The 14,109-nt window shown below is 37.6% G+C and overlaps 2 protein-coding genes across 2 annotated transcripts; one reads left to right on the top strand and one right to left on the bottom strand.

Moving 5' to 3' along the window:
• Positions 1-3,345: 3,345 nt before the first annotated feature.
• LOC148696293 (salutaridine reductase-like) lies at positions 3,346-5,227 on the bottom strand. The gene is made up of 5 exons (XM_088695785.1): positions 5,088-5,227; positions 4,704-4,950; positions 4,489-4,563; positions 3,981-4,163; positions 3,346-3,866 (listed from the first exon to the last, which is right to left on the bottom strand). Exons 1-5 carry the CDS (start codon positions 5,114-5,116, stop codon positions 3,483-3,485), a joined length of 918 nt encoding a protein of 305 aa, XP_088551911.1. The 5' UTR covers positions 5,117-5,227; the 3' UTR covers positions 3,346-3,482.
• A 1,158-nt stretch (positions 5,228-6,385) lies between these two features.
• Positions 6,386-10,892, top strand: LOC137710837 (putative DEAD-box ATP-dependent RNA helicase 48). The gene is made up of 10 exons (XM_068449974.2): positions 6,386-7,344; positions 7,476-7,582; positions 7,963-8,018; positions 8,106-8,330; positions 8,433-8,639; positions 8,768-8,854; positions 9,058-9,153; positions 9,231-9,446; positions 9,890-10,072; positions 10,425-10,892. The coding sequence occupies exons 1-10, from the start codon at positions 6,488-6,490 to the stop codon at positions 10,653-10,655; spliced, it is 2,265 nt and encodes a 754-aa protein (XP_068306075.2). The 5' UTR covers positions 6,386-6,487; the 3' UTR covers positions 10,656-10,892.
• Positions 10,893-14,109: the final 3,217 nt, after the last annotated feature.

Consider the following 14,109-nt stretch of genomic DNA (forward strand, 5'->3'; position numbering starts at 1 on the left):
CCCTTTTTAATTAAAAATAAATAATGCCTATTCTCTTTCCTTCTACTCAAGATCTCCACCCAATCCGAATCGATGCTGAGAAGCTTGAAGGATTAAATGCGCATGTCACCCCACGGTCATCCCCCCACAACATCGTATGTGCCGACGTTGGCATGAGAAACATGATAGCCGAGGGGGAACTATGAGATAGAGCTGGGTCAAATACCCTACTCAATCTTTAACATCTGCTTGTTCTATAAAAATTCATCACAGCCGCTGAATTTCAGGTATCAAAATGAAAGGCTCAGATTCGATCACACCGGGTCATGCCCACGACCCAGATGCCAGTTTGGGTCAATTTGGGCCCAACAACACCCTAATGTAGGCCTAGCCCAAACGTCCTCCTTAAACCCCAAACCAGTAAAACCCTTTCGTTCCCCCTCTCTTTGATCACCGAATCTGAGAGTCAGAGACCAGTGACAGGCCCATTGTCCATTGGTGGATCCGACCCTGCTGACCGCAAACCATATCCGCCTCGATGCTCATGGAGTGTCCGAGACAGTTCTCCAAGCTTCTCTGCAGGCTCATTCTGACCCGACCCATGGGCTGCGGGCCTCGGACCTTCCCGGGCGGCGTCAGCAAGTGGAAATGGAAGCGCATGCACGAAAAGGGAGCCAAAGAAAAGAGAAACGCCTTTTAGACCAAGAGAAACAGTTATACGAGGCCCGCCTCCGCTCCCAAATTCGGGCCAAAGTCGTGGGAAAGCCCGACCCGTTTTCGAGTACTGGAACCGGGCACAACCCGATGAACCGGAACCAGCACCTGAAGGCAATTGCCGATCGGTTCATGAAGGAAGGCGCAGAAGATTTGTGGAACGAAAAGGACGGGCCGATTGTTTAACCGTCGCCGTCGGTTCGACCGGACGGAACGACGAGATCGATTGCGGCGCCGCCGCTGGACCTGAGGAAGCTGATATCGAAATGTCGTGATTTGGCGAGAAACAGGGACAGTGTAAATTTGAGTAATTTGGGTGGCAATTATGTTGGGAGTAGGTACCACCCGGCGTAGAAATGAGAGTTCTTCCGACGACTCGGATTTTGATTCGGACAGTGAGTCCGTACAGCCATTTTAGAATGAGAAATCGAAATTTGGGAGAAATGTGATGAGATTTGGGAGTAGTGCTTCATTGGGAAAGTAAGATATGAAGATCATTAAGAGGAGAGTGCCCCTTAATTCACTGGATGACGAAAATGACTGCCTACATATCTCTGGGAAGGAGAATTAAATCACTGGTGCAGTTATTTAGAAAGATGATACTATGTGAGTTTTACATTGAGGATCATCTATGACGAATATGGTGGGGGCGTTAAAGAGATTAGCTCTCCATGGACTTGTCTTCGCGCAGACTAGGGTGTTGAAATTCCTAGTAGTACGCCTAAGCTTGGGTAAATTCAACCTTTTGGTCATCCAAGTTCCATCCATGTGCTGCAAATTGTAGGTTCATTTCCTTCCTACTCCGACGACTTTGTCTAATCCTTCCCAGTTTGTTCTGAGCTTGCCTTCTCTTGGTACTTTGTGTTCTTGAAGACTTCTCTTAAGACCACTTCTCTTAGAACCAGATCTCCAACTTGAAGGCTTCGAGGTTTAAAGCCCTTGTTGTAGTACAACCGAATATGCTATTGATAGGCGGCAAGCCCGACTTGGGCGCATTCTTTGCGTTTCTCGGCAAAGTCTCCAATGTGGTTTGTTCGTCAGTATAAAAGTTAGGCATCGTGATAACTTGGACTGGGAATGATGGCTTTTGTCCCATAGGCCATGGAGAATGGGGTTTCCCCGGTTGCTTTTCGAACAGTTGTGCGATAGTGCCTATAGAAATCCAGGCGACTCATATGTCCACTTGCTTTTCTTTACAAGTCTGTTCTTTAAGCATTGCAGGATAGTCTTGTTTGAGGCCTCTACTTGCATGTTGGCTATGTATCACGGAGTAGAGGTAAGATGGCAGATGCCGAGTTCCTTGTACCCAATTCGTGCGCTATTCGTAAATCATTGCACAACATAACTTGAGTGGAGACTGACTGTGATCTTTAATGTTGCTCTGTTTGTTGTTTTCCATTTGTTGAAGATTTGGAGGAGGAAAAGAAAAATGCTTGCCATGTAGATGATTATGATGATTAGCGGGACTACTCCAAAGTGCTTCATCTCTTTGTTCTTAGGCTATTTATAGTTTAATTATTAAGCTATTGCTTTATCATTTGTTAAAGTTGGTCAAACCTACGAGGAGTCCGTGATGATCATGTATGCATAATCACCTAATCACGTGACAAGTAAAGTGAATGATACCATGATTAACTTTTTAGTGTAAAAATGTGGTTTTTTTGTTTAAGTGAACAGTACCGAGAGTTTTTCGTTAAAGTTCTTGTTTTTTTTTTTTTTTAACATTAGGCATTTAGAATGTTTGAAAAGATATTTAATGCTTGTGTTTTTTTACTCGTGATATTAATACGAACTGTATGAATGAGTATGCATTCCCTTTCTTTAAAAAACAAGAAACTAAGTACAAGTAGGCTTTTTAGCTAAAATGATCATTGAGATTTGTATAACTCATCAGTTTAATCTCTGAGATTTGAAATCAATAGAATTGGTCTTTGAGTATGTTCACCATCAATCATTTTGGTCTATCCTTGATAAATCTCCATTAAATAAGAATATAATGATCAAAACACCCTTAATTTTTGTCAAATCATTTTGGCATATTATTTATTAAATTGAGAGTATATTTGTTACTTTGATCCTTATTTAACATAATTTTGCACGGTAGGAGCAAAATGATTGTTGACGGACAATCTTAGGGATCACTTCTATTGATTCCAAATCTCAAGGACCAAAGTGATGTGATATGCAAATCTCAATGATCATTTTGGTTAAAAAGCCCTTACAAATAAGATCATCGTTAGATCTTTAAACCAAACATATCAAAATATTGCTAAGAAATGATATGAACAGAACAATAAGCAAACCACGCACAAAAAAGATGTAATTGTGCCTCAACGTAGCAAAATCATGAATATGCATTCCTAATCAATAAGTTAAAAGTTAATTTCATTTTGATCAAAAAAATATTTTCAATATTAAGAATTGATCATTAAAAAATCTCTTATTTAAGTTTTGAATTTGGCTACAATACTTACATGTATTTAATACAATCATGATTTCAACATTCATAATTTGATTGTATTAAATACATGTAATTATTTTAGCCAAATCCACAAAGAAACTAAATACATAGCAAACAAGAAATTCAAATAAAACACCCAAATGACTGAAGACGTAGCAAAAGTTGGTTGAGTTGTGACCAAAAACAAGAGATTTAGAATTAAAACTTCATTAAAACTTGACATATTTTTTTTATTGAGAACACATTGTGCTTAGGAGTACATGTCACATGTGCATACAGATATATTAAGAGACGAAAAACAGACCAATTATTTCACAGTTTCAAATTTTCATTCGAAGGTTGACAGTTCAGTCTGTTCAAAGAAAAGGCCAGAAACTCCAGTATCAGGCAGCAAAGCCAGCTTCACAGGACCTTTTGCAGCCTCTTCAACTGTGAAAACTCCAGTGTGATTGTTCATGTCCGTGTCAGTAAAACCCGGACACACGGCGTTGATAGCAATTTTGTTGGAATACTTCTTAGCCAAAACTCTTGTATAAGCATTCAGAGCGGCTTTGGATACAGTGTAGGCAGAGAAATTGGCTGGCCAGCTTTTGGCTTCAACCAAATTCTGCTTCACATCCTCCAAAAATCCCTCAACGAGGTTGTCCACTTTCTCTTCTGTAAGGCTATCACCATCTCCTAGCTCCTTCTTCGTTTTCTCGTTTGGAATAACCTAAAAAAAATTGAAAAATTAATTCGATAATGTGATGTTATCTTGCATCTTATGTTATGTTGTCAGTCTAACAATGTGAATGCGAGATTTGAGACAAGGGTTTCGGAAGTGTACCCTTAATTGTCCCAATTGGGAGGAGACATTTACGATCCTTGCCGAGTCAGATTGTTGAAGAAGTGGAATGAGAGCTTCCGTGAGTTGCTTAATTCCATAGTAGTTTGTTTTTAAGCAATCCCTTGCTGTCTCGTAGGTTTGTTTTAGGGCTTGATTCTTATTTCCTGCTTTGGGACCTATAAGCTGCATGATCATTTGCTCTTGTGAATATGATGTGTGTTATACAGTAGTGTTCACTAAAGTTGATATACGTATATCGATCTATTTGCTAACATCTAATTTTCACGATCGAGGTCCTTGGTTTGAATCCCTCGATCCCTACCCCTGCCTGTTACATATTATTTATTATGTATATGGTTGTCTGAATCTGTATGCCTCTCCATGTGTAGATTCAACCTACACGAGAGAGGGCACTAGATAGCTCGACCGACATTTTTAGAACCGTTCAACGGTTTAAGCTTTTGAGATCTGGCGATTCTCTAAACACAATGAATTTTCAAGAACTTACATCATCAGGCCCAATTGCCAACTTCTCTTTGTCGTCTGTGAGGAATACGGATCCGATAACTGCTGCATTATTTACCTGCAATATGAAGAAAATATTTATATATTATAATCAGCAGATTACATATATTTTTAACAGGACGTCCGCCGCTTTTAATTACTTAAGTTACAAGCCTACAAGCCTTTTAGAAATGCGTAGAAATAAGCTAGGGAAATTACCAAAATGTCAAGTTTTCCAAGTTGAGTTTTGAGAAATTCAGCCAGAGAGGCAATGCTAGATGGGTCAGTTACATCAAGCTGATGAAATACCACATCAGAGAGGCCATAGGAAGCCTTCAATTTCTCAACGGCTTCTGTTCCCCTCCTCACATCTCTTGCAGTTAACACCACCCCAACTCCATTAGCTGCTAATTGCCTGCTAATCTCAAATCCAATCCCTTTGTTGCCTCCAGTAACAACCGCAGTCCTATGAAAAAGAAAAAACAAAAATTAACAGAACATTACTCAAATCATGACTAATCCAGAACTGTTCTCAGCAGTTAACCCTCCAAAATAATCATCGTTCACTCGTCTCACTAACGAATAAACGAAAGATTGATGTACCTCTTAGACCCGAAACTGGTTTCTGCCATTTTTGTCGTCGACTTGGTTGTGGATGATAAATTTCAGATGGTTTACAAGGACTTCAATTATTTGTGCTTCACTGCTTGGTGTTCTTGAGGCTGTATTTATAGTTCATTAGCTATTGATTTGTCAAAGTTGGTCCAATCAAGGCGTCGGTGTCGGTCACGTATGCCATGACATAATATGATATTTCGACATAATATAATATGATATTTCCACTTTTAGTGTTCTAATTAATCTAATTCTTAATAATGAATATATACATTTCAAACACTTTCAATTACTTTTTGAGTTGAACATGTATTATTTTGGAGGACAAAAAAAAATTGAACTCGGAATCTATTACAACTTTAGAAGAAAAGTATCGTTCTGTTTTCATATTTACAAGCTAGTGAATTAGCGGGTAATTTATTATTCGTCATTGACATGTCAATTCAATTTAGTCACGTGTTTAATAATGAAAAACTTGATATGCATTGTTATCAATTTTTTTTAAACACAGTAATTAGTGGGCTGATAATTGTTTTACATCAACATGACATTATAATTTCATTTGTAAGTGGTCTTCAACACGATTTTCGTTCCCTCTTTCTTTGTTAGTTTGCATGATGCGGATGAGTTGCACCAAGATGTTTGACGAAGATATACATGTAAGATGCAAAATCCTCGAAAGAGGGCCAGATTCATTCGAATTTCAAGAAATTAATGAAGACTGGGCATGTAGGTTTTTCATGGGATTGGACAAGTACATGGTGGCATTATTTATGTATTTATTTTCCCTTTTTTTAATTTATTTTCCTTTTTTTTTAAATATTTTTCAAATGAGAGAGACAAATTGGATTTGGCGAAACTGGGGAGAATTTGTGGTTAAGAAATTAGGGTTAAGGGGTCGGATGAATTATTTTCTATTTAAGAACCATAAGTTAAGGGAATAGTTACTAATACTCTAAAAAATTTATTTTGTAAAAAAAAAAAGGAATAGTACTCTAAAAATTTTCGATTTAAGAAATATAAGTTAAGGGAATAGTTACTAGTACTCTGAATAGAAAAAAGTAAACACAGTAATTTTTTTTTTTTTTTTTTTTTTTTTTTTGTTCAAAAGTATTTTTTTTTTTTAAAAAATATTTTTCAAATGAGAGACAAATTGGATTTGGCGAAACTGGGGAGAATTTGTGGTTAAGAAATTAGGGTGAAGGGGTTTGGGTCAATTTGGGCCCAACAACACCTGAAAGTAGGCCCATTCCAAACGTCCTCCTTAAACCCTAAACCAGTAAAACCCTTTCCTTCCCCCTCTCTCTTTGATCACCGACTCTACGAGTCACAGACCAGTGACAGCCCCATTTTCCATTGGTGGATCCGACCCTGCTGGACCGCAAACCATGTCCGCCTCGATGCTTATGGAGCGTCCGAGACAGTTCTCCAAGCTTCTCTGCAGGCTGATTCTGACCCGACCCATGGGCGGCGGGCCTCGGACCTTCCCGGGCGGCGTCAGCAAGTGGAAATGGAAGCGCATGCACGAAAAGCGAGCCAAAGAGAAAGAGAAACGCCTTTTAGACCAAGAGAAACAGTTATACGAGGCCCGCCTCCGCTCCCAAATTCGGGCCAAAGTCGCCGGAAAGCCCGACCCGTTTTCAAGCACTGGAACCGGGCACAACCCCATGAACCCGAACCAGCACCTGAAGGCACTTGCCGATCGGTTCATGAAGGAAGGCGCAGAAGATTTATGGAACGAAAAGGACGGGCCGATTGTTGAACCGCCCCCGTCGGTACGACCGGACGGAACGACGAGATCGATTGCGGCGCCGCCGCTGGACCTGAGGAAGCTGATATCGAAGGGTCGTGATTTGGCGGGAAACAAGGACAGTGTAAATTTGAGTAATTTGGGTGGCAATTATGTTGGGAGTAGGAACTACTCGGCGCAGAGTCGAGGGCGATTTCGGAGAAATGATAGTTCTGCCGATGACTCGGATTTTGATTCGGACAGTGAGTCCGTACAGCCGTTTTCGAATGAGAAATCGAAATTTGGGAGAAATGTGATGAAATTTGGGAGTAGTGCTTCATTGGGAAAGTATGATATGAAGATCATTAAGAGGAGAGTGCCCCTTAATTCACTGGATGACGAAAATGATTTCGAACAGCAGGTGGAGGTGATCCGAAGCGAGCTCAATAAGAAAAAAGCCGTTGAAATTGAAAGAGAGGAAAGCAAAAAGGAGGAGTCAATTCTTAGCGAGAAGAGGTATGCAAGTAATGTGCTTTGGTTGATTGCATGTGGAACATTTGTGTTAACATGTTGAAAAGTTTTAGTCTTTGATGAGTTAAATGTTTGTCTTCTGATTGGTAATTCCTTTGGTTTTCGGCGTTTGGCAGATTTGATGAGTGTGGTATATCTCCATTGACAGTCAAGGCACTCACTTCTGCCGGGTATATTAAAATGACAAGGGTACAGGAGGCTGCTGTTTCTGTTTGCCTTGAAGGTCAGTTGGCTTCTTGTTTAAGTGAGATCTTTGTTATATTTATCGCCTTACTAGTTAAATTCTAATCGAAAGTAAACTGTAACTGTTGCGATGGATATTGTCAAAATTGATATTCTCTTCCTCTTACTAAATTAGATAGAACGGTAACGTTTGTGATTCAAATCCCAGTGATCTTGGGGACGAATGAGATCCTAAGGCCTCTAGGGTGTTTCCCATGGGACATTTTGTCAATCAGTTAGTTGAAAGCCACATGTGGTGTGATTGATATTTAAGTTCTTGTTCCTCCAGTCTGAGTAACTTGAGAGACAGTGGTGTGCTAATTGTTAGTAAAAACAACCAAACGCTATGTATCTGATGATTTTCCTTTTAATTTGTGACAGGAAAAGATGCGTTGGTCAAAGCTAAAACAGGCACAGGCAAAACTGCAGCTTTTTTGGTATATCAATTTTCCTTTTTGTTACTGTGGAGTGGTTCATAGTAGTTTAGGTTCTCTTGTTTTGTTTCTCTTGTTAAACACAAACAGCTTCCTGCTATTGAAGCAGTTGTGAAGGCTATGGCTAGCAATACCAATCAACGGGTGTCTCCAGTTTTTGTTCTTATCCTCTGTCCCACAAGAGAACTCGCAAGTCAGATAGCTGCAGAGACAAATGTTTTGTTGCGGTACCATGATGGCATAGGTATGCAAACACTAGTTGGAGGCACGCGATTCAAAGAAGACCAGAAACGTCTGGAATCAAATCCATGCCAGGTTTGTACACTGGTCCTGGTCATTGAAACTGGCAGCAAAAGTTTCGCTTGATTGTAGGGTGGATGTTATGAGATTGAAAACCGTTCTTCAATTCTTTTGCAGATAATAGTTGCAACCCCTGGCAGGTTGCTAGACCACATTGAGAATAAATCAGGCTTGTCTGTGCGGTTGATGGGACTGAAAATGCTAATACTCGATGAAGCGGGCCACTTACTAGACCTAGGATTTCGAAAGGATATAGAGAAAATTGTTGACTGTTTGCCTCGTCGAAGGCAGTCCTTGCTCTTTACTGCAACACTTCCAAAAGAGGTTTGGCTATCCTTTATACTTCAACTCCAAAGCCTAAAGTAGCTTTTTATTTGTTACTGTAAACACTTGGTATGTTTTACTGAGTGAAACCACCATAAGCCAGATTTTTCTTGATTACGAATGTGCAGGTTCGCCGAGTATCACAGCTTGTTTTGCAAAAGGACCATATTTTCGTTGACACAGTGGGTTTAGGTTTTGTTGAAACTCATGCTAAGGTATATATAACAGTCACCAGTTGGCTAGTTTTCACAATGGGAATTATGCTAAAACTTTTACATCTCTGTTCAGCCTTATAATGTGGAGAGTACTGGTGTGCACCATTTCAATTACTCTATTATTGATGATTGAAAGTACCTGAATCATAAAATATGACACGGGTGTCATGATGTCATGATCCTATCTTGTCTTGTGAATGCAGGTTAAGCAGTCATGTTTTGTTGCACCACATGAATTACATTTCCAAATAGTGCACCAGCTTCTGATGGAACATATCTCAGAGTCACCTGATTATAAGGTTTGGTGTTATAGCTTTGTGGATTCAAATGTTTGGTTGTATTTTCTGTGCATGAGGCCTAACATTAAACATTTCAGGTTATTGTTTTCTGTACAACTGGAATGGTAACATCCCTCCTCTATCATGTTCTCCGTGAAATGAAAATGAATGTCAAGGAGATACATTCTAGGAAGCCTCAACTCTATCGAACTCGCGTCTCTGAGGAATTCAGGGTATCGAAACAACTGATTCTTGTTACCTCTGATGTATCGGCACGTGGAATGAACTATCCTGATGTGACCTTGGTCATTCAGGTATTTGCAGCTCAAGAGAAATATTACTTTATCTTTTGCTTATAGGTTGAACCTTAAATTATCACTGACGTGTGAACTATTAATATTTCTAACATTCATATGTGCTAACCACAAAATATAGGAGGTCGCTCAGGTGGGTTCAAATTAATTTATTAGATTTACGTGGCAGCCTTGGGCACAATTTTTACAGTATGGTACCTACATTTTGTATAATGTCATCGTTTATGTTTAATGAAACTGGAACTTCGTTGTTCTCACATTGAGTACTACTGTTTATAGTGTTCTTGAGTGTTAATTTCCTAGTCATTGCTATGATAAATCTTGACTTTTGGTCTCAAAATTTAGGACATGTCCGCATCTATTAACTATTTCACATTAAACTAACAAAGAAAAAGACAATTTTAACTCATGAAAGTAATCACATGTGGTCTAACTGTAATCAGGTAGGTATTCCTTCTGACCGGGAACAATATATACATCGTCTTGGAAGAGCAGGAAGGGAGGGTAAAGAAGGACGAGGCATATTGTTACTTGCACCATGGGAGGAGTATTTTCTGGATGAATTGAAAGATTTGCCTGTGGAAAAATTTCCTTCGCTGCAATTGGATCTGGATACTAAGCTTAAGGTACTTGCATCACCTCCTTCAATTGTTTTCTTTGCTTTATGTGTGCATGCTGCACCTGAATCACATTATTTAGTTCAGAGGAGCTCACGGTTCTGAAATTGAAGTTCTTAAAGCAGTGTTCTCTTTTCATGGTCCAACGATTAATTAAAAAGATTTATTGGTTCAATTTGTATCCTTCATTCGGTTTCAGTTTTCTGGAAATATCAGTATCTGAATCCCAGTGATGAACTAGTATTTATCAAACAATTCCCATAATTATGGGATCGATAGCTCGGTATCTGCTTGTAGCTCGTAGGTTTTCATTACTTTGTTTGAATTATTTGTAATGCTCGGAACTTGCTTATTCTCTTAGATTGACGACTCGATGACCAAGATTGACACTAGCATCAAAGAAGCAGCATTTCATGCTTGGCTGGGGTATTATAACTCGATCAGGGAAACTGGCAGGGATAAGACCACACTTGTTGAGCAAGCCAACAAATTTTGTGAGTCAATTGGTTTGCAAAAACCTCCTTCTCTCTTTAGAAAGACAGCCTTGAAGATGGGTTTGAAAGACATACCTGGCATAAGAATACGAAAGTAGGGCGTAATTTGGAACACGGAAAAGCAACCAACCTGGTGATTGAGCGGCGGGAACGGAAGGACAAGAAGTGAAGGATCTTCATCGTATTCTCGTTTAACGTAGGTAAAACAGGTTCACCCAGTTCAAGTTGTTATTTCATATGAAAATTGCCTTAGGTGAATGGCTGGTATAGAACTGGTGTGAGGTCTGTATTGTAAACATTTGAATTATAATGTAAAGCCGCATTTTCTTCCTTCCTATACTCTAGTACGCAAAAACAAGAGCAATGACAGTTTTAACCCTAAACATAAATCTAGCAGAAGTTTACTTTTATCAAGAATAAAACTATTTAGTTCCTAGGCTGGCGTGTGAGCCTTAGGTATAACCGGAGATATGTCTATGGTTAGCACACATGACCGTGATATATATACATACACACGTTAAAATCTTTTGTACTTATAACATGTTTACATGCATAAAGGCAGAATGAGTTACCAGGAAGAGAAATGTGAGAGAAATTCTCAAAGTGAGATTCTTCATGGACTCCTTACCATCTCATGTTTTTGGCATAATTTTTGTACCAACATTGTAAAACATTTTGCAAAAAACATGAGGTGACAGAGAGTCCATGAAGAGTTCACCTTTGAGAGTTTCTTTAGCATTTTTCAATCAACATTGTAGAAGGGGTAATGCTAGGGACACTAAATTTGTAGATAAAATTTGCAAACTAAATAATGCACTTGTATAAATGAGCACGTTTACAAGGTCTTACGTCATAATCCAATCACCAACGCCTTAAGTCATAATCTAATTACCAACTTTCATGTTATTAAGTTTACAAAACTTTGTTTATAAATTTAGTCTTCTTAGCATTATCGTTATAAAAAGAGACACCTTAATCAATCCATGTAACCGTCCTTGATACCGTTGTTGTTGCTACCCCCGCTAACATTAATTAGGGGCAAGCCCCATGAAGACCCAAACCCGGTTAGAAAAATTGTCATCATTTCCATAAAACCAATTGGCTATATGAGGAGTAGCCCAACATTTTATAAGCTCATACAATATCTCTTCTCCTATCAATGTGGGATTCATTTTCAACAAGTTTCCTCACCTGTGGCGAATTTTCAAGCTTAACACGTGAACAACATAATTGGGGTGATGTGGAGCACGTGTGGTCGTTGGGATTCACAAGTGCAACAACTTGGCTCTGATATTATGAAGAAAATTAAGATTCCACCATTAAACCAATTGACAATATAAAGAATTACCCAACCTCTTATAAGTCTATGTAAGGTCTTTTCTTTCATTAATGTGAGATTCATTATCAATAATTACAAACTAGTAACACACAACAAAGGCAACCTTGCTCTTCTTGGAAACATTGACCATTTTTTGTTTTTAATCAGTTTTCAAATAGTATTAAGAACTAAACGCTCCCCATAGAACTGTTTGCTCTCTCAAAAACTCTCACTGATCACTCTTTCTTTTCTATAAGTGGTGTGGTCATATGAATGGAAAGACCTGCGTTTTAAAAGAGGGAGGAAGTTCTACTTCTTTGATGGAACTGTCAGTTTCTGGCAATGCAAGATTATTTTATGGTGGTTAATTTTTCCAAGAAGAACAAGGTTGCCGTTGTTGTTGCCGAAGTTAATCCGACCAGAAGTAGTAGAAAGGTCGGTATATGTGTGAACGAAAGTCGTACCAACCAAACCCTAAGACCTACTCTATGATTGAAGTAAAACTCAAATTTTAGGTTCTAAATTTACCCTAACTTGTTTCAACCCTTGGGGCAAATATGAGTTTAAACCTAAAACTTATTTATGGGACAAATTTAACCTAGGATTCTCCCTGAATTAGTGGGGCTGACCCACTATATATGTGTATTGTTTTTAGTTTTATATTTATCAATTCATTTAATCTAACGGTTAAGATCTAATATGATCAAATCTAACGGTTAAAAAAAAAGGAAAAAAAATCAAACGGTCTAAATTTAAATCCAACGGCTAAAGTAATTAAACAAAAAAAATCTTTTATCAGTTTCATATTTTTTTCATAGTGTTCCACGAGTTCCATGGTATCGGTTTAGTGAAATTTTTAGGTTAAAATGTTCATAAAATTAAATTAGGATAGTTTACATAATTTTTTTTTTAAAGTTACTTTAAGAAAAAATTATCCTAAATTTATTTTTTAATAATCTTGAGCTAAAAATTTAACCAGAAAGGTTGGATGAGAAAAATTATTTTTGAGTTAAAACCTTAATTTTCTGAATTAAAATTTTTAAGTTTTAACTCAATAGTTGGAGATGGTCTATGAATGAGCATCTATTTCAAGAAACAGCTTATCGCGAACAGCTTGTCTCGATTGATCCTCATCCGTCTCCACATTGGGTAAGCTATCAGCGAGCTATCCTTTGCCTTTGATGGTCTAATAGATTTTTTCATAATGCGTATTAAATTATGGTTTTTCTCATAGATTTTATTTTATTTATTTTATTTTTTATTTTTTTTAATATAGAATTGCTCCTTCCTCTTTTATTTTTTTTTCTAACTAAACATTTATGCTTTTTTTTTTTTTTTTTTTAACCACGGTATATTTATACTCAGAGGTGGGCAAAATGTATAGATGCCATTTCAAACTTTGATGAACAAGTTTTGCGGTCATTGATTTTCTATTTATTTTCTTTTTTAAAAAAATGGGGACAAGTCATGGTTATTCACCTCTTTCGGGAGTCGGGAAGACTCACAGAGACATTTCAGTCTCCCCTTGGATAGTCCTATTCATACACCTATTTTTACCTCTCACACACCCTTCATAAATTTTGGCCATTGGTCTTCATCAATTCATTTGATTTGACGATAAAAAACTAAGAGGGTGTGTGAGAAGTAAAAGTAGGTGAGAATAGCACTACCATTTACGTCCATGCAAAAAGTCTCAACTTACCCTCTTCTAAATTTTCTTTTTACCTACTATTTTTTTAGTAAACTTGATTATTAAGTTTGGTCTCCTTTGTTGAGTTATGTCCTTTCACTGATCATGCTTTTGTTATTATCTTTTTTATTAAATTGTTATAAATGTCATCCCTTGTTTATTAGGTTTTTCTTCAAAATAAAATAAAATAAAATAAAATCTTTTTCTTGCTCATAATTCGTATCTCAATTTTTTCTTCTACCTCCATCACATATTAACTGTGTTGTAGGTACTATATATCAGCATATATACTATTATTGAATTATAAATGTATGGAAGATAAAATTTCTATGAACAATTTTTATAAATGACAGGTAGATTAATTTTTATATATTTTTGTAATACTTTTATCACAAATTAAGTATATTTTATCAACCTATTATACATGCATTAATGGTTACTGTGCTAGAACAATATAATCTGCATATAATTTGAGACACTACATGTATTAATTTTCTTGTTTTGAATTTGAATTTCATGACCATATATGTATTGCTTTAGAGAA

Source organism: Pyrus communis, chromosome 6 (assembly GCF_041283825.1).
Source record: "Pyrus communis isolate YQ-2024b chromosome 6, ASM4128382v1, whole genome shotgun sequence".
NCBI lineage: Eukaryota > Viridiplantae > Streptophyta > Magnoliopsida > Rosales > Rosaceae > Pyrus > Pyrus communis.

What these genes read in the sequence shown, in the direction of transcription:
- LOC148696293 (XM_088695785.1), bottom strand. Translation starts at nt 5,116, where the DNA reads ATGGCAGAAACCAGTTTCGGGTCTAAGAG. An exon ending in ACCAGTTTCGGGTCTAAGAG is followed by an intron (nt 4,951 to 5,087) that starts GTACATCAATCT and finishes TCTTTTTCATAG; the next exon opens with GACTGCGGTTGTTACTGGAG. An exon ending in CCCAATTGGGACAATTAAGG is followed by an intron (nt 3,867 to 3,980) that starts GTACACTTCCGA and finishes AATTTTTTTTAG; the next exon opens with GTTATTCCAAACGAGAAAAC.
- LOC137710837 (XM_068449974.2), top strand. Translation starts at nt 6,488, where the DNA reads ATGTCCGCCTCGATGCTTATGGAGCGTCCGAGACAGTTCTCCAAGCTT. An exon ending in TTGTTGAAACTCATGCTAAG is followed by an intron (nt 8,855 to 9,057) that starts GTATATATAACA and finishes TTGTGAATGCAG; the next exon opens with GTTAAGCAGTCATGTTTTGT. An exon ending in ATGTGACCTTGGTCATTCAG is followed by an intron (nt 9,447 to 9,889) that starts GTATTTGCAGCT and finishes AACTGTAATCAG; the next exon opens with GTAGGTATTCCTTCTGACCG.